This window comes from Pristiophorus japonicus, chromosome 6 (assembly GCF_044704955.1).
Source record: "Pristiophorus japonicus isolate sPriJap1 chromosome 6, sPriJap1.hap1, whole genome shotgun sequence".
Taxonomy (NCBI): Eukaryota; Metazoa; Chordata; class Chondrichthyes; family Pristiophoridae; genus Pristiophorus; species Pristiophorus japonicus.
This window is the reverse complement of record NC_091982.1, coordinates 31,740,203-31,765,997: the sequence shown is the minus strand read 5'-3', so window position 1 is coordinate 31,765,997 and position 25,795 is coordinate 31,740,203. Positions and strand designations below refer to the sequence as shown.

The window sequence follows — 25,795 nt, the reverse complement described above, 5'->3', positions numbered from 1 at the left end:
GGGAACTGGAAGAAGTCATCCCTCCGCGCATACAGTGCAGCCATGACCTAGCGAATGGAGACATGCATTCCATGTTGAGAGATGGCGCACACATCTCCAGTTGTAAGCTTGAGACGATCCTGAAGCATAGAAGGAAAGTGTAGCTGTAACCTTCACTTCAACAGACAAAGCAGTCCACCTGCCGCTTCTCGGCTGGAAGTCTGGTCTCAGCAACTTACAGATCTCAGAGACAACTTCGCTGCGAAAACGCAGCCTTTTGACACAATCTGCATCACTCAGGTGTAGGTACGTACGCCTGACTCAAAATTGCCAAGGTGAGTGAGGCCTCCTGCCCAGCAGCCTACAGGCTCTGATGTTCTTGATGTGATGAGCTCTAATCAATTGTATCCTACGTAACACAATAATGCACAACACTCGCAAAAGGTGTGGCATTATTATTGTCTCCATAGTTAAAGTTAACGTTAAACTTTCAATGAAGGTCAAAGAAGGTAAAAATGGTAGGTAAGACAGCACAGCAGAGGTTCGCAGTTGTGTGTGTCTCTCTCTCCCCCAGAGGTGTGTATATGAACCACACCCAAACGGTGGTCCTCCTCCTCCTCCTCCTCGTCCTCCTCACCACCAGCCGGTCTGTGAGTTTGCTTCATGCAGCCTGTGTGTTCTCCAATGTCGACACTTCAATCACTCCCGCCCCTATCCCTGGCCGAGTGGCCTCCCGGTGCATTGTTGTCCCGCCCCTATCCCCGGCCAAGTGGCCTCCCGCACCCGTCGGCCCGCTGCCTTCCCAGGCCAAGTTTTGAGATTTAGTTTTAGTAGGATTTAGTTTTATTTTTGATTTCTTCTTGAATGTTTTTATTTTTTCTTGAATGCTTATTACTTGTGCTTTGTTTAGTGCTTTGTAAGTCTTGGTGCAAGGTCCTCTCCGCTTCCCTTCCCGCCCCTATTCAGGCCGAGTGGCCTCCGATGTACCTACCTGTGCTGACTTCTTAACTCACCGCAAGGGTTTTCTCAAGTGGCCACATATGCTGGCCTAAGTAGATTTGGGGTAATTATTAGCTGACCAAAGTGACCGAAATGGCCAAAACTGGCAAAAGAGGCTGGTAACACTCCCTTTTGAAAAAAAAACTAAAATAAAAAAAATCCTAACGAACTCACTTCCACTGGCACAAATTGAATGTGCAAAATGGGGATTTTTAAAGATACTCCACAAAATTAAGTTGCTCCAAAAAAAAAAGGGGCAACTTCTGGCCAATTTTGAGCCTGTACGATTGGTCTCAAGGCAGTAAAAATTAGACTTTGGAATCAAAATACAATTTTAAATTTGCGGCTGACACCAAATTGGGAAGGGATAGTCAATACTGAGGAGGACTGCAACAAATTACAACACATTAATAAACTTTCCAGAATGGACATATAATCGGCAAATAAATTTCATTTTGGTAAGAAAAATAAAGAGGGAGGTCACATATTATTTGAAAAATGAAAATCTAAATGGAGTAGAAGAGCAAGAGGATCTCGGGAGTACGAATAGACAAATCACTAAAAGTAGCAGCGCATGTCAATAAGGTCATAAAAAGGCAAACCAAGCACTAGGATTTATTTCTAGAGGGACAGAATTGAAAAGTAGAGAAGTTATGCTAAACTTGTAGCGATCTTTGTTCAGACCACACTTGGGAGTAATGTGCAGAATTCTGATCGCCATATTATAAAAAGGATATAAAGGCACTGGAGTTAGATGCAAGAAAGATTTACAAGGATGATACCAGAAATGCAAGAGTATACCCATCAGGAAAGGATTAAAATTATGAAAGGTTTTGATAGAGTAGACACAGAGTGTTTCCACTTGTGGGGTAGAGCAAAACTAGAGGTCATCGATATAAGATAGTCAGCAAGAAATCAAATGGGGAATTCAGAAGAAACTTTTTTATCCAGAAAGTGGTGAGAATGTGGAACTCGCTGCCACAGGGAGTGGTTGAAGTGAATAGTATAGATGTAGTTAAGGGGAAGTTAGAAAAGCACATGAGGGAGAAAGGAATAGAAGGTTATGCAGATAGAGTTAGATGAGAGGAGACTCGAGTGGAGCATAAACGCCAGCATGGACTGGTTGGGCCTAATGACCTGTTTCTGTGCTGCATATCCTATGTAATCCTGTTTAATCCTATGCAAAACAAACCAGGATTGCTACTCCTGATCACTATCCAGTCCAAATTCAAAATTTGAAGTTCAGTATTTGCACTGTACTCTCAAAATTCACCAACTTAACATGGGTTTAATTTTAAATTAGCCTGTAACAAAGTAAACATTTAATTGCAACCGATGTTTCCCCCTAAACTGAGCGGCCACATGGCGATCAGGAGGTCCCGTGCTGGCCGCTCACCGGCTGTAACGCTGGAAAAGATACGGCGCAGCAACCTTAAAGAGAACACATACCTAAAATAAAAATGAGAGGGAACATTGGTTGGAACATAGGTTTTAAAAACACAAATAGTAGAAAATGTCCACTTTACCATTTTCTTTTCTTAATCTTGATATGAATTTCTTGGGTGGTATCACACCAACTTTCTTTTTCTGTGTTGCGATACTATTAAAGAGGTCAGATAGGCACGTGAGCAGACTTTCCTTCTTTCTGGGCTGCACCTTGTAAGCCAGAACCTTTTCCCGAAATGGCCGACAGAAGTAAAGTGCTTGTAAAACGGAATTGCAATAACAAGTATTGCCGAACTAACAAGATAAAAAAAAGTCAAAGATGCACAGTAAGGAATATGAAATAATGTCCATCCTTCTTATTGCTAATGAGTTAGTGACTTTTTCAGGATATATTAATTCAACTAGTTCATACTACTGAACTCAAGATCAGTAGGGTCCGAAAGAGATCAGCATAATTTGCTGTTTAAACAAAAATATATGTTTTTAAACCAACCAAAATATCGAGATTAACATCTTTAACTAAAGTCATCAGTTTGAATTTTAAAACAAGGTATGGCAAACAATACTGGGATATCATTCTGAATGAGCTTTAGTAGTCTACATTAAAAAAATTAAGTATTTTTTTTAAAGTGTGTTATTACACTGGAATTGTACCTATTATGACTTTTGACTGTTTCAAGATCTCCTGTGGCTATAAATGGCTAGTTTGAAAAGCTATCTCTTGCATCCAGGGCACATAGGTCATGAGTTGACACTCTCCTATGGGCTACATGGATTCAAACAAGTAGGATCAATGCAAGAAGAGTAAATTATATACTCATTCTGTCTTAATTTGGACAAGTTCTCCAGGATTTGATTCCTGCTTTCTAGCATATTGCCCCAGGAAGGTTGGCAGATTACTACATTCTTACAAGGGGTTTACATAGAAACATAGAAACTAGGTGCAGGATGAAACTTCAGTACCCCCTTCCTGCTTTCTCGCCATACCCCTTGATCCCCCTAGTAGTAAGGACTTCATCTAACTCCCTTTTGAATATATTTAGTGAATTGGCCTCAACTACTTTCTGTGGTAGAGAATTCCACAGGTTCACCACTCTCTGGGTGAAGAAGTTTCTCCTCATCTCGGTCCTAAATGGCTTAGCCCTTATCCTTAGACTGTGACCCCTGGTTCTGGACTTCCCCAACATTGGGAACATTCTTCCTGCATCTAACCTGTCTAAACCCATCAGAATTTTAAACGTTTCTATGAGGTCCCCTCTCATTCTTCTGAACTCCAGTGAATACAAGCCCAGTTGATCCAGTCTTTCTTGATAGGTCAGTCCCACCATCCTGGGAATCAGTCTGGTGAATCTTCGCTGCACTCCCTCAATAGCAAGAATGTCCTTCCTCAAGTTAGGAGACCAAAACTGTACACAATACTCCAGGTGTGGCCTCACCAAGGCCCTGTACAACTGTAGCAACACCTCCCTGCCCCTGTACTCAAATCCCCTCGCTATGAAGGCCAACATGCCATTTGCTTTCATAACCGCCTGCTGTACCTGCATGCCAACCTTCAATGACTGATGTACCATGACACCCAGGTCTCGTTGCACCTTCCCTTTTCCTAATCTGTCACCATTCAGATAATAGTCTGTCTCTCTGTTTTTACCACCAAAGTGGATAACCTCACATTTATCCACATTATACTTCATCTGCCATGCATTTGCCCACTCACCTAACCTATCCAAGTCACTCTGCAGCCTCATAGCATCCTCCGCGCAGCTCACACTGCCACCCAACTTAGTGTCATCCGCAAATTTGGAGATACTACATTTAATCCCCTCGTCTAAATCATTAATGTACAATGTAAACAGCTGGGGCCCCAGCACAGAACCTTGTGGTACCCCACTAGTCACTGCCTGCCATTCTGAAAAGTACCCATTTACTCCTACTCTTTGCTTCCTGTCTGACAACCAGTTCTCAATCCACATCAGCACACTACCCCCAATCCCATGTGCTTTAACTTTGTACATTAATCTTTTGTGTGGGACCTTGTCGAAAGCCTTCTGAAAGTCCAAATATACCACATCAACTGGTTCTCCCTTGTCCACTTTACTGGAAACATCCTCAAAAAATTCCAGAAGATTTGTCAAGCATGATTTCCCTTTCACAAATCCATGCTGACTTGGACCCATCATGTCACCATTTTCCAAATGCGCTGCTATGACATCCTTAATAATTGATGCCATCATTTTACCCACTACTGAGGTCAGGCTGACCGGTCTATAATTCCCTGTTTTCTTTCTCCCTCCTTTTTTAAAAAGTGGGGTTACATTGGCTACCCTCCACTCGATAGGAACTGATCCAGAGTCAATGGAATGTTGGAAAATGACTGTCAATGCATCCGCTATTTCCAAGGCCACCTCCTTAAGTACTCTGGGATGCAGTCCATCAGGCCCTGGGGATTTATCGGCCTTCAATCCCATCAATTTCCCCAACACAATTTCCCGACTAATAAAGATTTCCCTCAGTTCCTCCTCCTTACTAGACCCTCTGACCCCTTTTATATCCGGAAGGTTGTTTGTGTCCTCCTTAGTGAATACTGAACCAAAGTACTTGTTCAATTGGTCTGCCATTTCTTTGTTCCCCGTTATGACTTCCCCTGATTCTGACTGCAGGGGACCTACGTTTGTCTTTACTAACCTTTTTCTCTTTACATACCTATAGAAACTTTTGCAATCCGCCTTAATGTTCCCTGCAAGCTTCTTCTCGAACTCCATTTTCCCTGCCCTAATCAAACCCTTTGTCCTCCTCTGCTGAGTTCTAAATTTCTCCCCGTCCCCAGGTTCGCTGCTATTTCTGGCCAATTTGTATGCCACTTCCTTGGCTTTAATACTATCCCTGATTTCCCTTGATAGCCACGGTTGAGCCACCTTCCCTTTTTTATTTTTACGCCAGACAGGAATGTACAATTGTTGTAGTTCATCCATGCGGTCTCCAAATGTCTGCCATTGCCCATCCACAGTCAACCCCTTAAGTATCATTTGCCAATCTATCCTAGCCAATTCACGACTCATACCTTCAAAGTTACCCTTCTTTAAGTTCTGGACCATGGTCTCTGAATTAACTGTTTCATTCTCCATCCTAATGCAGAATTCCACCATATTATGGTCACTCTTCCCCAAGGGGCCTCGCACAATGAGATTGTTAATTAGTCCTCTCTCATTACACAACACCCAGTCTAAGATGGCCTCCCCCCTAGTTGGTTCCTCGACATATTGGTCTAGAAAACCATCCCTTATGCACTCCAGGAAATCCTCCTCCACCATATTGCTTCCAGTTTGGCTAGCCCAATCTATGTGCATAATAAAGTCACCCATTATAACTGCTGCACCTTTATTGCATGCACCCCTAATTTCCTGTTTGATGCCCTCCCCAACAACTCCCACTAAAGTTTTTTGCCCTTTGGTGTTCTGCAGCTCTACCCATATAGATTCCACATCATCCAAGCTAATGTCTTTCCTAACTATTGCATTAATCTCCTCTTTAACCAGCAATGCTACCCCACCTCCTTTTCCTTTTATTCTATCCTTCCTGAATGTTGAATACCCCTGGATGTTGAGTTCCCAGCCCTGATCATCCTGGAGCCACGTCTCCGTAATCCCAATCACATCATATTTGTTAACATCTATTTGCAGTTAATTCATCCACCTTATTGCGGATACTCCTTGCATTAAGACACAAAGCCTTCAGGCTTGTTTTTTTTTAACACCCTTTGTCCTTTTAGAATTTTGCTGTACAGTGGCCTCTCTTGTTCTTTGCCACGGGTTTCTCTGCCCCCCCACCCCTCCCCATCTCCTTTCTGTCTTTTGCTTTTGCCTCCTTTTTGTCTCCCTCTGTCTCCCTGCATTGGTTCCCATCCCCCTGTCATATTAGTTTAACTCCTCCCCAACAGCACTAGCAAACACTCCCCCTAGGACATTTGTAAGACATCTGGAAGCGCCTGTGGATGACAGCATTAGGTTTAGTTGACTTTGCTTTTCTATCATTCCTGTTTCTCCAATCTCTTTGCTCTTAATAGCCAGATCCAGAGAACTGGTCTACTGCTTCTGCACATTTCTAAATGAGTCAGTCAACATTTTATTGAGGTCCTTTTTTGAAAGCTGCACTTGTTGGGCTGAACACCCTGTTCCCATGTTGTAATTTCTATGCCTAGGTGCTATATATTCAATCAAAATGGGGTTTCTGATATTGGCAGATTCACATGATTGATTTTCCATTATTTGCAGTTTTTACAATTTTACCAGTTTGCTTCCACTCTTGTGAAGTAGGCACTACCTGTTCCAATATAATTCCAATGTTTTAAAAGGAAAAATACTATGAAAAAAGGCCTGGAACTCATTTTGAAATGGATAAAGGGGAAGCTAGTCTCAAGATTGCCTCAGAAGGTATTAGCAGTAACTCACATTGACCAAGCCAAAGTAATGTTCATTTACGGGAAACTGTTCTGGCCCAATCTCTTTCTCCAAAGCAGAGGCATTGGTGCCCTAAAAATACAAGACAAAGGAGAGGTCATCTAAAGTAGTCACAAAGCAAAGAACTACATTCTTTTATAAAAATCATACAATATTTCAGAAATTAGTGGAGGCGTTTTCACATTTAAGAAAAAACTTCCTCTCCATATTATATACAATATCTGAATGACTAATTTCTTTAATTCTGTCAGTTATGTTCTTGCTGCAGCAAATGCAGACAATTTTGTATAAAACAAAATGTGTAGACAGGAGTAATGGAGCAACTCCTAGTCACTGCCAGGACCAATTTCAGAATGGAAAAATGTGAGGTAAAGGAACGTTTGCAACTTCAATCACCCCTGTAAGGCATGCTGGATCTGTTGATGCAGCTGTACTGCACACAACAATGTGAGAGCAGATTCTTCAAGTGCACAGCAATCACTAAAGCTCAAGATATACTCTCACTCTGCCATTTTATTTTTATTTTAAGAATCCAAAGCCAACTCTTAATCCCAGGATGCGCATTTATGCAGTATGTTCAACAGACATCCTATAGTGCAATGAAATTGCTCTATTTTGGGTTTAAAACCAGTCAGCTGGGAGGGGATACACTTCTACTCAAATGCTGTATTAACTCAGAATGTAAAGGTAATTTCACGGTTATACCTGTACTGCTATTTTTGCATTGAAAACTATTTCAGTGACGCAAAATAAATCTCAGTTACTCCAAGTCCATTCAGAGTCCCATGTTGAATACGGAATACAAGGAGTTAAAAAGAGTAGTGATGTCCTGCTGTTAAGTATATTAGTATGCTATATAAGCAGCACTTTCATAAATGTATTGTTGTCAAATCAATGCGGCACCAACTTTGATTTTAATTTAATTAAGTAGCTGTCCAACTTGGGCATCTTGGATACGCACACACACACTCATGCGGCATTGCACACGGGGAGTTAGTTCTTTGTTTAAAATGTTTGATCCAGATGCTGGCCTGTGTCACATGAAGTTTTTTCCACTTTAGACTTGCATGGTAGGACCATTAATTAATGTTTTACACACACACACACACACACACACACACGTTTTGAGGCAGCACATGAAATAAAATGGTATGATTTCATCAATTCATTTGCAGCTTGTAGAAAATGAATATTTAATTTTTGGCTAGCTGTTTGGGCAGTGTCAGTCAAGTATTTATTTTTTATGTTGGCTAGAGTACTTGGCACTTCATAAAATTTTACATTTTCACATTTCACAGTCAGAGGGAACTGTGTTGGCAACACATGAATGGAATGTGGTAAAATTTGATGAACGAACTTGCAAGCCAAAAAAACCCATATATTTATTACACTTTCAGTCAGTGGATTGAGATATTTTTGTTCAATTCAACCATGAGATGTGGGCGTCATAAAGGCCAGCATTTATTGCCCATCCCCAATTGCTCTGGAGAAGGAGATGGTGAGCCGACTTCTTCAACCGCTGCAGTCCATGTGGTGAAGATATTCAGATAGTGCTTTGAGGGAGGGTGTTGCAGGATTTTGACCCAGCGACAATGAAGGAACGCGATATATTTCTAACTCAGGATGGTGTGTAACTTAGAAGGAAACTTGCAGGTGATGGTGTTCTCATTTGCCTGCTGCTCTTATCCTTCTAGGTGACAGAGGTCGTGGGTTTGGGAGGTGTTGTCAAAGAAGCCTTGGCAAGTTGCTGCACGGCATGCCAGTGGCAGCGGGAGTGAACGTTTAAGGTGGTGGATGAGCTGCCAATCAAGTGGGCTGCTTTGTCCTGGATAGTGTTGAGCTTTGAGTGTGGTTGCAGCTGCACTGATCCAGGCAAATGGAGAGCATTCCATCACACTCCTGACTTGTGCTGTACAGATGGTGAAAATGCTTTGGGGAGTCAGGAGGCGAGTCACTCACCACAGAATAGCCAGTCTCTGACCGGTTCTTGTAGCCACAGTATTTATGTGCCTGACCCAGTTAAGATTCTGGTTCATGGTAACCCCCATGATATTGATGGTAGAAATTCGATGATGGGAATGCTGTTGAATGTCACGGGGTGGTGGTTAGACTCTCACTTACCGGAGATAGTCATTGTCTGGCACTTACATGTCGCAAATGTTACATGCCACTTACCAGCCCAAGCCTGAATGTCGTTCAATCTTGCTGCATGCAGACATGGACTACTTCATTATTTGAGGAGTTGCGAATGTAACTGAACACTGCAATCATAAGCGAACATCCCCACTTCTGACCTTATAATGGAGGGAAGGTCATTGATGAAGTAGCTGAAGATGGTTGGGCCTGGGACACTTCCCTGAGTTACTCCTGCAGTGAGGTCATAAGAACATAAGAAATAGGAGCAGGAGTAGGCCATACGGCCCCTCGAGCGTACTCCGCCATTTAATACGATCATGGACTCAGATCCACTTCCCTGTCCGCTCTCCATTATCCCCGATTCCCTTATCGGTTAAGAAGCTGTCTATTTCTGTCTTAAATTTATTCAATGTCCTAGCTTGCACAGCTCTCTAAGGCAGCGAATTCCACAGATTTACAACCCTCAGAGAAGAAATTTCTTCTCATCTCAGGGCAGCCCCTTATTCTAAGATCATGCCCCCTAGTTCTAGTCTCCCCTATCAGTAGAAACATCCTCTCTGCATCCACCTTGTCAAGCTTCCTCATAATCTTATCCGTTTCGATAAGATCACCTTCCGTTCTTCTGAATTCCAATGAGTAGAGTCCCAACCTACTCAGCCTTTCCTCATGTTAACGCCCACATCTCCAGAATCAACCTAGTGAACCTTCTCTGAACTGCCTCCAAAGCAAGTATATCCTTTCGTAAATATGGAAACCAAAACTGCACGCAGTATTCCAGATGTGGCCTCACCAATACCCTGTATAACTGTAGCAAGACTTCCCTGCTTTTATTCTCCATCCCTTTTACAATAAAGGCCAAGGTTCCATTGGTCTTCCTGTTCACTTGCTGTACCTGCATACTATCTTTTTGTGTTTCATGCACAAGTAGCCCCAGGTCCCACTGTAGTGCAGCATTTTGCAATATTTCTCCATTTAAATAGTAACCCGCTCTTTGATTTTTTTTCTGCCAAAGTACATGACCTCACACTTTCCAACATTATACTCCATCTGCCAAATTTTTGTCCACTCACTTAGCCTGTCTATGTCCTTTTGCAGATTTTGTGTGCCCTCCTCACACATTGCTTTTCCTCCCATCTTTATATCGTCAGCAAACTTGGCCACATTACACTCAGTCCCTACTTCCAAGTCGTTAACATAGATTGTAAATAGTTGGGGTCCCAGCACTGATCCCTGCGGCACCCCACTAGTTACTGATTGCCAACCCGAGAATGAACCATTTATCTCGACTGTTTTCTGCTAGTTAGCCAACCTCTAATCATGCTAATATATTAGCCCCAACCCCATGAACTTTTATCTTGTGCAGCAATCTTTTATGTGGCACCTTGTCAAATGCCTTCTGGAAGTCCAAATACACCACATCCACTGGTTCCCCTTTATCAAAGAATTCCAGCAAATTTGTCAAACATGACTTCCCCTTTATAAATCCATGCTGACTCTGCCTGACTGAGTTTTGCTTTTCCAAATGTCCTTCTACTGCTTCTTTAATAATGGACTCCAACATTTTCCCAACCACAGATGGTCTATAGATTCCTGCTTTTTGTCTGCCTCCTTTTTTAAATTGGGGCATTAGATTTACAGTTTTCCAATCTGCTGGGACCTCCCCAGAATCCAGGGAATTTTGGTAAATTACAACCAATGCCTTCACAATCCCTGCCGCTACTTCTCTTAAGACCCTAGGATGCAAGCCAATGGATTTATCTGCCTTTAGTTCTATTATCTTACTGAGTACCACCTCCTTAGTGATTGTGATTGTGATTGTGTTAAGTTCCTCTCCCCCTATAGCCTCTTGACCATCCATTGTTGGGATATTGTTAGTGTTCTCTATGGTAAAGACTGATGCAAAATATTTGTTCAGAGTTTCTGCCATCTCCATGTTCCCCATTACTAATTCCCTGGTCTCGTCCTCTAAGGGACCAACATTTACTTTAGCCTCTCTTTTCCTTTTCATATACCTATAGTAACTCTTGCTATCTGTTTTTATATTTCGTGCTAGTTTACTTTCATAGTCTATCTTCCCTTTCTTAATCATTTTTTGAGTCATTCGTTGCTAGCTTTTAAAAGCTTCCCAATCTTCTGGCTTCCCACTAGTTTTGGTCGCTTTGTATGCCCTTATTTTTAATTGGATACCGTCATTTATTTCTTTAGTTAGCCACGGATGGCTATCTTTTCTTTTACACCCTTTCCTCCTCATTGGAATATATTTTTCTTGAGTTGTGAAATATCTCCTTAAATGTACACCACTGTTCATCAACCATCCTACACTTTAATCTATTTTCCCAGTCCACTTTAGCCAACTCTGCCTCATACCTTCATAGTTCCCTTTATTTAAGCTTCGCACGCTGCTTAGAGATCCAACTTTCTCACCCTCCATCTGAATTTGAAATTCAATCATGCTATGATCACTCATTCCAAGGGGATCCTTTACTAGGAGATTGATTGATAATCCTGTCTCATTACACAGGACCAGATCTAAGATAGCCTGCCCCCTGGTCGATTCCGTTACATACTGCTCAAGGAATCTGTCCCTTATGCACTCTATGAACTCTTCCTCAAGGCTACCCTGACCAATTTGATTGGTCCAATCAATATGGAGGTTAAAATCACCCATGATTATTGCTGTTCCCTTTTTACAAGCCCCCACGATTTCCTGGTTTATGCTCTGACCAACACAGTTGCTACTGTTAGAGGGCCTATAGACTACGCCCACCAGTGACTTTTTCCCCTTATTATTCCTTATCTCCACCCAAACTGGTAATGTCTTGGGACTGAGATGATTGACCTCATTTAAATTGTTAGCAGAAGGTCATGGAAGCTTACAAAATTATTTAGTTAACCAAGTTAACCGACTCTATCCTGCGACAGTTGGAACTGGTGCTCTCCACTCTCTCTCCTGCGACAGTTGGAACTGGTGCTCTCCACTCTCTCATCCTTATATATATCACTAATTAACTTTTAGCAGTGTTGTTGCCAATTTAAGTGTATCTAAGGGTTAAGTCATGGCGGGAGAGCTCGGACACGAGTTATGCTCCTCCTGTACTATGTGGGAAATCAGGAACACTTCCGGTGTCCCTGACGACTACGTGTGCGGGAAGTGTGTCCGCCTCCAGCTCTTGATGGACCGCGTTGCGGAGCTGGAGCTGCGGGTGGACTCACTCTGGAGCATGCACGATGCTGAGAATGATGTGAATAGCACGTTTAGTGAGTTGGTCTTACCACAGGTAAAGGGTCCACAGCCAGATAGGGAATGGAAGACCAACAGGAAAAGCAGTGCAGGGAAGGTAGTGCAGGGGTCCCCTGCGGTCATCCCCCTGCAAAATAGATACACCGCTTTGGGTACTGTTGAGGGGAATAGATAGGCGTTTCTGCGGCCGCAACCGAGACTCCAGGATGGTATGTTGCCTCCCTGGTGCAAGGGTCAAGGATGTCTCGGAGCGGGTGCAGGACATTCTGAAAAAGGAGGGTGAACAGCCAGTTGTCGTGATGCATACAGGTACCAACGATATAAGTAAAAAAAACGGGATGAGGTCTTCCGAGACGAATTTAGGAGCTAGGAGTTAAATTAAAAAGTAGGACTTCCAAAGTAGTAATCTCAGGATTGCTACCAGTGCCACATGCTAGTCAGAGTAGGAATCGCAGGATAGCTCAGATAAATACGTGGCTTGAGAAATGGTGCAGAAGGGAGGGATTCAAATTCCTGGGACATTGGAACCGGTTCTGGGGGAGCTGGGACCAGTACAAACCGGACAGTCTGCAGCTGGGCAGGATCGGAACCAATGTCCTAGGGGGACTGTTTGCTAATGCTGTTGGGGAGGAGTTAAACTAATATGGCAGGGGGATGGGAACCTATGCAGGGAGACAGAGGGAAATAGAAGGGGGGCAGAAGCAAAAGTAGAAAGGAGAATAGTAAAAGTGGAGGGCAGAGAAACCCAAGGCAAAAAGCAAAAAGGGCCACATTACAGCAAGATTCAAAAGGGGCAAAGTGTGTTAAAAAAACAAGCCTGAAAGCTCTGTGCCTCAATGCGAGGAGTATTCGGACTAAGGTGGATGAATTAACTGCGCAGATAACAGTTAACGGATACGATGTGATTGGCATTACGGAGACATGGCTCCAGGGTGACCAAGGCTGGGAACTCAACATCCAAGGGTATTCAGCATTTAGGAAGGATAGACAGAAAGGAAAAGGAGGCGGGGTGGCGTTGCTGGTTAAAGAGGAAATCAATGCAATTGTAAGGAAGGACATTAGCCTGGATGATGTGGGATCGGTATGGGTGGAGCTGCGGAATTCCAAAAGGGCAGAAAACGCTAGTGGGAGTTGTGTATAGACCACCAAATAGTAGTAGTGAGGCTGGGGACAGCATCAAACAAGAAATAAGGGATGTGTGCAATAAAGGTACAACAGTAATCATGGGCGACTTTAATCTACATATAGATCTGGCTAACCTAACTAGTAGCAATGCGGTGGTGGAGGGTTTCCTGGAGTGTATTAGGGATGGTTTTCTAGACCAATATGTCGAGGAACCAACCAGGGAGCTGGCCAACCTAGACTGGGTGATGTGTAATGAGAAGGGACTAATAGCAATCTTGTTGTGCGAGGCCCTTTGGGGAAAAGTGACCATAATATGGTAGAATTCCTTATTAAGATGGAGAGTGATAAAGTTAATTCGGAAACTAGGGTCCTGAACTTAAGGAAAGGTAACTTCAACGGTACGAGGTGTGAATTGGCTAGAATAGACTGGCAGAGGATACTTAAAGGGTTGACGGTGGATAAGCAATGGCAAACATTTAAAGATCACATAGATGAACTTCAGCAATTGTACATCCCTGTCTGGAGTAAAAATAAAACTGGGAAGGTGGCTCAACTATGGCTAACAAGGGAAATTGAAAGCTGACATGCAGGTACTGCAGGCGTTGAAGGTGGCAAATGGTATGTTGGCCTTCATAGCTAGGGGATTTGAGTATAGGAGCAGGGAGGTCTTACTGCAGTTGTACAGGGCCTTGGTGAGGCCTCACCTGGAATATTGTGTTCAGTTTTGGTCTCCTAGTCTGAGGAAGGACGTTCCTGCTATTGAGAGAGTGCAGCAAAGGTTCACCAGACTGATTCCAGGGATGGCTGGGCTGTCATATGAGGAGAGACTGGATCAACTGGGCCTTTATTCACTGGCGTTTAGATGGATGAGAGGGGATTTCATAGAAACATATAAGATTTTGACGGGACTGGACAGGTTAGACGCGGGAAGAATGCTCCCGATGTTGAGGAAGTCCAGAACCAGGGGACACAGTCAAAGGATAAGGGGTAGGCCATTTAGGACTGAGATGAGGAGAAACTTCTTCACTCAGAGTTGTTAACCTGTGGAATTTTCTACCGCAGAAAGTTGTTGATGCCAGTTCATTGGCTATATTCAAGAGGGAGTTAGATATGGCCCTTACGGCTAAAGGGATCAAGGGGTATGGAGAGAAAGCAGGAAAGGGGTCCGGAGGTGAATGATCAGCCATGATCTTATTGAATGGTGGTGCAGGCTCAAAGGGCCGAATGGCCTACTCCTGCACCTATTTTCTATGTTTTCTATGTTTCTAAATTAAGGATAGTGTTAAAACCAAGGAAGAGGCATATAAATTGGCTAGAAAAAGCAACAAACCTGAGGACTGCGAGAAATTTAGAATTCAACAGGAGTACGAAGGGTTTAATTAAGAAGGGGAAAATAGAGTATGAGAGGAAGCTTGCAGGAAACATAAAAACTGACTGCAAAAGCTTCTATAAATATGTGAAGAGAAAAAGATTAGTAAAGACAAACGTAGGTCCCTTGCAGTCGGATTCAGGTGAATTTATAATGGGGAACAAAGAAATGGCAGACCAATTGAACCAATACTTCAGTTCTGTCTTCACAAAGGAAGATACAAATAAACTTCCGAATGTACTAGGTGACAGTGGGTCTAGCGAGAATGAAGAACTAAAAGATATCCTTATTAGGCGGGAAATTGTGTTCGGGAAATTGATGGGATTAAAGGCCGATAAATCCCCGGGGCCTGATAGTCTGCATCCCAGAGTACTTAAGGAAGTGGCCCTAGAAATAGTGGATGTATTGGTGATAATTTTCCAACAATCTATCGACTCTGGATCAGTTCCTATGGACTGGAGGGTAGCGAATGTAACACCACTTTTTAAAAAAGGAGGGAGAGAAAGCAGGTAATTATAGACTGGTTAGCCGGACATCAGTAGTGGGGAAAGTGTTGGAATCAATCATTAAGGATGAAATAGCAGCCCATTTGGAAAGTAGTGACAGGATTGGTCCAAGTCAGCATGGATTTATGAAGGGAAATCATGCTTGATGAATCTTCTGGAATTTTTTGAGGATGTAATTAGTAGAGTCGACAAAGGAGAGCCAGTGGATGTGGTGTATTTGGACTTTCAAAAGACTTTTGACAAGGTCCTGCACAAGAGATTGGTGTACAAAATCAAAGCGCATTGTATTGGGGGTAATGTACTGACGGCGATGGAGAACTGGTTGGCAGACAGGAAGCAGAGAGTCGGGATAAACGGGTCCTTTTCAGAATGGCAGGCACTAGTGGGGTGCCGCAGGGCTCAGTGCTGGGACCCCAGCTCTTTACAATGTATATAAACGATTTGGATGAAGGAATAGAGTGTAATATCTCCAAGTTTGCGGATGACACTAAACTGGGTGGCGGTGTGAGCTGTGAGGAGGACGCCAAGAGGCTGCAGGGTGACTTGGATAGATTAGGTGAGTGGGCAAATACATGGCAGATGCAGTATAATGTGGATAAATGTGAGGTTATCCATTTTGGGGGCAAAAACACGAAGGCAGAATATTATCTGAATGGCGGCAGATAAGAAAAAGGGGAGGTGCAACGAGACCTGGGTGTCATGGTTCATCAGTCACTGAAAGTGGGCACGCAGGTGCAGTAGGCGGTAAAGAACGCAAATGGTATGTTGGCCTTCATAGCTAGGGGATTTGAATATAGGAGCAGGGAGGTCTTACTGCAGTTGTACAGGGCCTTAGCGAGGCCTCACCTGGAATATTGTGTTCAGTTTTGGTCTCCTAGTCTGAGGAAGGACGTTCCTGCTATTGAGAGAGTGCAGCAAAGGTTCACCAGACTGATTCCAGGGATGGCTGGGCTGTCATATGAGGAGAGACTGGATCAACTGGGCCTTTATTCACTGGCGTTTAGATGGATGAGAGGGGATCTCATAGAAACATATAAGATTTTGACGGGACTGGACAGGTTAGACACGGGAAGAATGTTCTCTATGTTGGGGAAGTCCAGAACCAGGGGACATCGTCTGAGGATAAGGGGTAGGCCATTTAGGACTGAGATGAGGAGAAAAATCTTCACTCAGAGAGTTGTTGACCTGTGGAATTCCCTGCCGCAGAGTTGTTGATGCCAGTTCATTGGATATATTCAAGTTCAATATGGCCCTTACGGTTAAGGGGATCAAGGGGTATGGAGGGAAAGCAGGAAAGGGATACTGAGGGAATGATCAGCCATGATCTTATTGAATGGGGGTGCAGGCTCGAAGGGCCGAATGGCCTACTCCTGCACCTATTTTCTATGTTTCTATCCCTCTCCCTAGCATCTGTGAGGCTGAACTAGACTGTTCACAACCTTGGTGTCATATTTGACCCTCAAATAAGCTTCTGACCACATATTCTGTGGGACAGGCTCGTTGGACCAGATGGCCTTTACCTATCCATCATTGTTCGTATCCGTGGCATAACAAAGACCGCCTATTCCCACCTCAGTAACATTGCCCGTCTCCACCCCTGCCTCAGCTCATCTGCTGCTGAAACCCTAATCCATGCCTTTGTTACATCTAGACTTAACTATTCCAAGCACTTCTGGCTGGCCTCCCACATTCTATCCTATGTCAACTTGGCTGCCCATGTCGTAACTCGCACCAAGTCCCGCCCACACATCACCCCTGTGCTCGCTGACCTCCACTGGCTCCCAGTTAAGCAACGCCTCTATTTCAAAATTCTCATCCTCATTTACAAATCCCTCCATATCTATGTAATCTCCTTCAGCCTCACAAATCTCCCCATTCCCCAGAGATATTTGCACTCCTCAAATTCTGCCCTCTTGGCCATCCCTGATTATAATCGCTCAACCATCAGTGGGAGAGATCAAGGGAGGTTAGGAGGGTAATGAACTCAGAGGAGAGCATGATAAATGGAGATGGAGGTTGAAATCACCGAGGATGAGAAGTCGCTCAGTGCAGAGGCTGAGGAAGAAAAACAGTGAAAATTTCTCGGTAATAAAATTTTTTAAAAAATGGTAATTTGGGTGGGCAGTAGAGAACGAGAATTTTAAATGAGAGGCGAGAGGGGTAGAATAAGGCAAGATGCTCAAATATATAATTATAGCTTTATTTCTGAAGGATGAAAGTTCCTTTAATGTTCTATTTGTTTTTTCAAAAGGCTACAAATTTCCCAATTAAAATTCAACCATGTAACCCACTTGGGCAAAGGTTTTCAAACTCAGACTCTCAGACTGCAAGATCACATGGAATCCCCGGTTAACAAATTTCTGTTTGTGGGCTAACAAATTTCTGTACCTGTTGACTTACTTGGTCATCATTGTTGTTGCCGCATACCATAAAAATGCTTTCGAACCAATAGCATGGTTTCCCTTGGGATAGCCGACATGATATTTCAGTAGTTAGGGGAGGGTAGGGGGCTTCCCAAAGTATGTCAATACTTGCAGGGATCCCCAGAGACTGATTTTAATTCTATCAGTAACAAATACTCAGAGGTCAAGTCCCCGCAAAGAGCTAGTACAGATGGGGAATTTACTTCAATATTGTGAGCGAAATATACTGTGCTTTATCATCAAAAAATGTTTGACAAGAGTATTTTTGAGACTGCCAGCATATCATACAAATAGTAACCAACATGGAAATTGGATTGAATTGTGCATGCAAGTATGTACTGCTGTTTTGGTAGCTGTGCATTAAACATGACAACCAACTGAGACCCAGTTACCAGTGACATGATCAAAATCTTAAAACAGTGTTGATGAGTAACATTCTCACAGAAGTAACTTGGTGGCACAGCATATTTGTGCACCAATGCACTGTGCCGGAGTGGAAGGTACAGGTTCACTCCCACAAATTTAGTTTCCAACCTCAATCAGGCTGTTTGTGGACAAAGGCAAAGAATGGATAGAATATGCTTCCTGTAACAGGATGGGACAGAAGCCAGAGAGCAATTTGCCTGTTAATTGTTGTAGTTGACAATGTAGTGCTCTTCGAGAAGGTGGCGTACAAAATAAACATGTAATTACTATCTAAAATGGGAAGCGGCAGATAAAGGAAAGAAAATAGATGCATACAATTTCATTACAGCACCCAAAACACCCTAAAGAATATATTGCAACTTGAACACAGAACACTTACAAACAGTAAACCAGGCAGAAATGTTGCATTCCCTCTTTATACAGTACCGCTCTTCTCAAACACAACAAATATACAAGTTTTCTCATCTACGCACACATCCCAAAGGACTTGGTTTCAATGGGGCCAAGTTTCGGCCTGAGTTGCTCCTGTTTTTTTTGAGCAACTGGTTTAGAACGGAGTATCTTAGAAATTGCAATTCTCGGCATTAAGTTTGCTCCAGTCCTAGTCAGTCCAAACAGTTTCAGTTTGGAACAGATTTATTTTCAAAAGGGGGCGTGTCCGGCCACTGACGCCCGTTTTGAAAGTTTAGGCAGTGAAAACATACTCCAAACTAATTTAGAATGGAGTAAGTGTAGATTTTTGTACGCTCAGAAAAACCTTGTCTACACTAAGAAAATCTGGCGTAGGTTACAAATCAGGCGTAGGGAATGGGGGGGGGGGGGGTTTAAAGGGAAGTTCACAAACATTAAACACTTCAGTTTTACAAATAAAGAGCCATCATCAATAATAAATGCTAAATACATCAATAAATCAAGCAAAAAAATAACAAAAAATTAAAAAAAATTTATAAATAAATAAATAAAACATTTCTACTTACCGACCGCAGCCCTCCAACAGCGTGCTGGGACGCACCCCCCCCCCCCCCCCCCCCGCACCAGTATGTCTCGGTCAGTATCTCGATGTCTGTCTGTCACTCACTCTCTATCTGTCTGTCAGTGACTGTGTTTCTGACAGCGAGGGGAGGGAGTGGGGGGGGGGGAGAAAGAGCGAAAGGGGGGGGGGGGCGGAGAGACGGCGCAGGGGGGGGCGGGGAGAAGAGGGGGGGGTCGGGGAGAAGAGGGGGGGGCGGGGAGAAGAGGGAGGGGCGGGGAGAAGAGGGGGGGGCGGGGAGAAGAGGGGGGGGCGGGTGGGGGGAAGAGTCAAGTCCGGTCGGAAGGAAGCAGGAGCTGGGTGTGGAAGGCAGGCCTTATCCACGCAGCCCCAGTGAGGCCATTCGGCCAGGGCTAGGGGCTGCGGGCTCGGGGCTGCGTGCTTTGGGCCCCTCCCACACAGTTTTCGGCGCCTGGAGCTACTGCACATGCGCGCCCACTGTAGCGCGCATGTGCAGAGGTCCCGGCACTGTTTTCAGCGCAGGGACCTGGTTCCGCCCCCCAAAGCTCGTGCTGGGCCGCGCCCAGCTCCAGAGGACCTGCAGGGAGCCGGAGAATCGGTACGTTTTTTTTTGCGCACTTTGTGGCGCGAAAAACGGGCGCAGCGCGGCCCGAAACGTGGGCCCAAAAGTTCTTCATGCTTCTGTGAGGAGGCAATAAATGAGTTGGAGCACAGTGAAATCAATAAATGCCATTAAAAATGACAAGGGCTCTGCAATCATGGAATTGCACACACAGAGAGATACAGACATTTTGTAGGTCTATTCAGTTGCACTGGAACTATTGGAAATCATCACTCCAAACAAACCTCAAGCAGCTCACGATAAACCGCACAGTGTGATAACATGAAGAGTTCAAGCAAGGAACTGAAACTTTTCACTGTATTTAGAAGTAAATTCCTTTTTCACATTATAACAGAGGCAACTCTGAAACCAGACAAGTAAAAGGAGTACTTAACTGTCCAAAAAAACAAGTGTGTTCACAATACTCCTAGCAAAGAATGGTCTTCACATACGTGACCAACGTCAAAAGAGTGGCTCGAAGTAGGATGGGAAACAAAATAAAGTTCTCACCAATCAGGCAACCAACCACTGGAAAGAATATTACAAAACAAAGAGCTAAAGGCTTAGAAATAGGACCAAAGAAAGGCAAAAATGACTACAAAGAATGTGTATTGTTAATTGGAGAATAGAAAAGACAGATGCACAGAGCAATTCAAACATTCTCAATATACAATATATGTCAAAGGGACAACAAAAATACAACTTTTCCTTCCCCATAAGGCAGTCTACCAAAATCGCTATCATTGCAGATCCCAGGATCCATGTTTCTGGATCTTTTGATCATTTTTCCTCAGAGAGGAATTGCAGGAGGGGATGGAGAAGTAACATTTAAGGTTGTACAGATGCATTGTCCCGAATCCAGAATTCTAAAAACCGGAATTGTCTGAAAACCGGACATTTTGCAGATCGCAGGAGGAGTATTTCCTGAAAACCGGCCTTTTTTAAAAAAAAAAATGGTGCATGATAGGATTCATCCAGAATCCAGAAATATGTTCCAAAAACCAGACAATTTAAAAAAAAAAACGGCACATTACAGATATGCGATTGGTCCGAACCTTTCGAAATGCCCCACGACCCCGACCCGACCCACGTACTCCCCTCGACCAGGCCCTACCCGACCCGACTCAAACACTCTGGTCTTTTTTCCGATTTAAAGGTATTGTGAATTTGTGTTGCTTGCCATTGCAAACATGTCAATAAGGCCAACAGATACCCCAATGGATAACACAGGTAGTGCAAAGAGGAAGCATAATTCATTGTCAATTGCCATGAAAGTGGAGTTACTCCAGAAATTAGAGCGAGGTGCTTCAGTGAGGAGTATGGTGTTAGAATCTCCACCATTTATGATATAAAAAAAACAGAAAGAACAGATGAAGTTTTATGCAGAAAGCGATATTCAGAAACAAATGAGTAAGAGAAAAACTATGCATAAGCCTAAAAGTGTTAAGTTGGATCGAGTAATGAAGTGGTGGCGACAGATGAGAAGTTCCTTTGTCTGGCCCAATGGTGATGCAACAAGCCAAGACATTCCAATGCAGAACTGGGGATTGAAACTCCATGCGACTACTCTTCAGGTTGGCTAACCAAACTTAAAAGGCGTCATGGCATCAGGCAATTGAAAGTATGTGGTGAAAAAGTCTCAGCAGATCATGAGACTGCTGAAGGTTATATCGATGAGTTCGTTAAACTAATTGCTGATGAAAACCTTTCGGCTGAGCAAATCTATAATGCCAACGAGACAGCACTGTTTTGCCGCTATAGACCTAGAAAGACATTAGCAACAGCAGAAGAATCGCAGCCAGCAGGTGTAAATACGGCAAAGCGAGACTGACTGTGCTTGCTTGTGCAAATGCGGCTGGAACACACAAGTATAAGCTTATGGTCATCGGGAAAAGTCAGCGTCCATGATGTTTCAAGGGCGTGAGAGTATTCCCAGTGCATTATTATACTAATAAGAGAGCATGAGTAACCAGGATAATTTCTCTGAACTGGTTTGAGAAGCATTTTGTTCTCCAGGCACGTGCTCATTGCATGGCAGCTGGCCTTGAAGAAAACTGCAAAATATTCTTGCTGCTAGACAATTGCTCAGCACATCCAGATGCTGAGCTTCCAGTAAAGGATAATGTCCATGGAATCTATTTACCTCCCAATGTAACATCACTGGTACAGCAAATGGACCAAGGAAATTGGAGCTCAATTAAGTCTCTACGAGAACGAATTCATGAAGCGTTTGCTTAGTGCTGTGAACTGAGACAATGGGAATAACAGCATTCTCAAAAGGTTTCTCTGTGAAGGATGCCATATGGGCAGCTGTGGATACGTGGAATGAGGTAACTAGAGACACCTTGGCCAATGCCTGGCATAACCTCTGGCCAGCAACTATGTTTAGTGAAGATGACGACGATGCTGATGATGACTTTGAAGGTTTTCATGTGTCCAGGGAGAATGAAATGAATGCTGAACTTTTAGAATATGCAAAAGGGCTGACTTGTGAAGCTGCGCTAGAATTGTATGAAGACCATGTCACAGAAGTCATGGACATATAGACAATGATGCTCTTGTTGTGCATGCAGTGACATATGAAGAAATTGTGGGCACTGTTTTTCATCCAGAAGAAAAGGATGAAAGCAGTGAGGATGACGATGCTGATGTTGATAATCAAGTGGAAAAAGTGTCCATTGACAAAGCGATCAATCTTTGTCAAGAATTAATTAACACCCTAGAGCAATGAAACTTCATAATTGAAGAAGAAATAACGCAGGTGTATAACATTCAGGAAAAATTAATGAAACAAAAGCCCAAATTACTTAAACAATTAAAATTAGTCGATATGTTTCAAAGGGTATCGCAGCAGAGTGCCCAAGACCCACAGCCTGAAACTACACCAGCAATTTCCACATCTGAAAATCCTATTGCTGGCCCATCTTCAGCCCCACACATCATAGCCGAGCTCTCTACCTCAATCACAACCTCCAGCCAACTGTAACCTGTACCTATTTCTGTGCAGCTTACTTAGGAAGTGGATCACAGGAAGAATATTATTATTTATACATTATAGGGTACCTATATTTTGTTTCATACCTGTACTCTGTTTAACAAATAAAAATCTTTATTGTATTACATTTCATACCTGTTCTGTTTACCAAATAAAAACCTTTGTTTACTGTATTATATTTCATACCTTTGTTTACCAAACAAAAATCTTTATTTATATTTCATGCTGAGTACATTCCTTTTCATATTTTAAGTACATTTTAAGCTGTCATCATCATCATAGGCAGTCCCTCGAAATCGAGGAAGACTTGCTTCCACTCTAAAAGTGAGTTCTCAGATGGCTGTACAGTCCAAGCGGAGATAACAGTCTCTAACAGGTGGGGTAGACAGTGGCCGAAGGAAAGGGCGGGTGGGGAGCCTGGTCTGCCTCATGCTCCTTCTGCTGTCTGCGCTTGGTTTCTGCATGCTCTTGGCGACAAGACAAGAAGTGCTCAGTGCCCTCCTGGATGCTCTTCCTCCACTTTGGGTGGCTGAGGAAGAGAGTGTTTGAGCTTCAAGCCATCGTCAACATCTTCACCGAGGCGTACAAAAGCATGGCCTTATGCTAAACATCCGTAAGACAAAGGTCCTCCACTAACCTGACACCGCCACACAGCACTGCCCCGCCGGTCATCAAAATCCATGGCTCGGCCTTGGACAACGTGGACCATTTTCCATACCTTGAGAGTCTGCTGTCAGCAGGGGCAGACATCGATGATGAGATCCAACACCGCCTCCAGTGTGCCTGCACAGCCTTTAAGCTGTACATACCTTTTCAAAAATAAATCCGGAAAAATACTCAAAGCGGCTTGGCCTAAAGGTTGCTGGATTCGGGCCGTTGGATTTTCTCCGAAACCCGGAAATACCCAAAACTCGGCCCAAAGGTTTCCAGATTCGGGATGTCTGATTGTCTCAGAAATCCAGAAATACCTGAAAATCATTCACCAGGTTGCCGGATTTGGGACGTTGGATTGTCTCCAAAATCCGGAAATACCCTGAAAATCATCCACGAAGTTGCCAGATTTGAAACGTCGGATTTGCTGCTCTGAAATCCGGAAATATCCAAAACTCAGCCCAAGGGTTTCCGGATTCGGGACGTCGGATTTCTTCTCCGAAATCCGGAAAAACACGAAAACCGGAACAGCCTCGGTCGTGAGGTTTCTAGATTCGGGACGTTATACCTGTATTTTAAAACAAAGTGCATTCACACAGGTTTATTCCAACAAAAAAGGGACCAAGACAAAAGGTGGTTAATAGGTTCACGAGCTAAGCTCTGATGTTTTCCCAAATCTGTTAACAAGCAATCCGTTAGCCTCTCTCCGCAATTGATAAACACCTCACATCCATTGTGATTGCAGGCCCGGGGTTCTGGGTACTTGGCAAGAATTGCTTGATATAGACACTCCTCTCAGGTTGCGAACACGGGGAGATTTGTTAAAAATGGAGAGTCAGTCAGCTTTTTAACTAGAAAACCACTTGGGCAAGCAGGCACTCGGCTCAGGAGAGTGCAAGAGGGCATTTGGGTGTCATTTTGTTTCAGTGAAGCATCGTGACCCACTGATATGGCAAACTGTAGTATGTTTATTAATTTGTATTATTATGCACTTATAAGTTGTACTAATTGAACTAAGTGAGTTCGTTCATACCCATCGTTACACAAGTGAGTAGGTTCATTTGCTGTGAAATAATGCAGCTTAATATTTTGTATCTGGCCTCATGTTATGAGGTATTTTCTCAGTTCATCTTCAAAAGATTGCAGATGCACAAGGTATGAATATCTGGTTCAGGATCGTGAAAACAAACAAAATCCTCAGCTGATTTTCCACTTCAATCCATAAGCACTGAAGCAGTTGTAGCCCTCCTATTATCACTCTAGCTGAGATGTGCAGTCTTTCCCCCATCACTCAATGACAATGCTTTTGTTACAGTGACAGAAATTGTATCATGAAGTCAGAGCTTTGAGCAAATGGGAAAAAAGCTGCCAAACACTTTCAATAAAGAGTCTATCCCTTCAAGCTGGGCTTAAAAGCTAATTGATGTTAAGAGCTCTCAGAATAAACATCGCTGGTCTCTTTGGGAGAGAACTATACCGGCCAAATACATCCATTACCCCTTGAGGAGCCGAGGGAACTCATTATCATCGGCAGTCCCTCGAAATCGAGGAAGACTTGCTTCCACTCTAAAAGTGAGTTATCAGGTGACTGGACAGTCCAATACGTGAATTACAGTCTCTGTCACAGATGGGACAGACAGTCGTTGAAGGAAAGGGAAGGTGGGGAGTCTGGTTTGTCGCACGCTCCTTCCGCTGCCTCCGCTTGTTTTCTGCATGCTCTCGGCTTAGCGCTCTCCCGGATGCTTCTCCTCCACTTAGGGCGGTCTTTGGCCAGGGATTCCCAGGTGTTGGTGGGGATGTTGCACTTTATTAAGGAGGCTTTGAAGGTGTCCTTGAAACATTTCCTCTGCCCACCTGGGGCTCGCTTGCCCTGTAGGGAACTAAGCTTCACTCTTATCACATTTAGGTTTAAGGTAATTTGTAACATTTCAATCCCTAAACCATTTGGTCTCTTTTTACAAGTTAATTTATAATTAAACCATGAGATTTAATTCTGTAAATGATTCACCAATCATCTGAAGCCTTCATTTGTTTAAACAGGAAGTTGCTAACATAATGAAGTATGATACAGATGTTTACACTCACTCCACTAAATTACTGTACTGGTCTGCTAAAGCATTCAAAATTGGCAGCAGCCCCTTGACAGTAGTCACAATCTGAATGCTCAGCATGCTTTATTTAAGAGGAGATTCTAAATACATTTTATAAAAACATTCACTGTTCTTTTAAGTTATTTTGCAGCAATTTCCCAGAGTTTTTGATTTTGACGGAGTAAACAATATTTTAGAAAATATATTAACATACAAAATTGATGGACAGGAAAAGACCAGCTGGTCCATCAAGCCTACATATACAGTCATGTTGCAGTTAAGCATTATGACCCTAATGCTCCCATCCACCAACAGCCGTGTAATACCACAGACAGAAAAAACCCCAGAAAAGACCCTGTAAAG

The 25,795-nt window shown here is 43.4% G+C and overlaps 1 protein-coding gene across 1 annotated transcript in view; it reads right to left on the bottom strand.

Annotated features, from left to right (window-relative positions):
• LOC139265107 (ubiquitin carboxyl-terminal hydrolase 12) overlaps positions 1–25,795 on the bottom strand; it is a 77,568-nt gene that overhangs the window by 37,023 nt on the left and 14,750 nt on the right. The window contains exons 2-3 of the mRNA XM_070882012.1: positions 6,870–6,950; positions 2,505–2,718 (exon numbers count right to left, since the gene is read on the bottom strand). Coding sequence (XP_070738113.1) covers positions 2,505–2,718; positions 6,870–6,950 — 295 coding nt within the window. The remainder of the gene's footprint in view (positions 1–2,504; positions 2,719–6,869; positions 6,951–25,795) is intronic.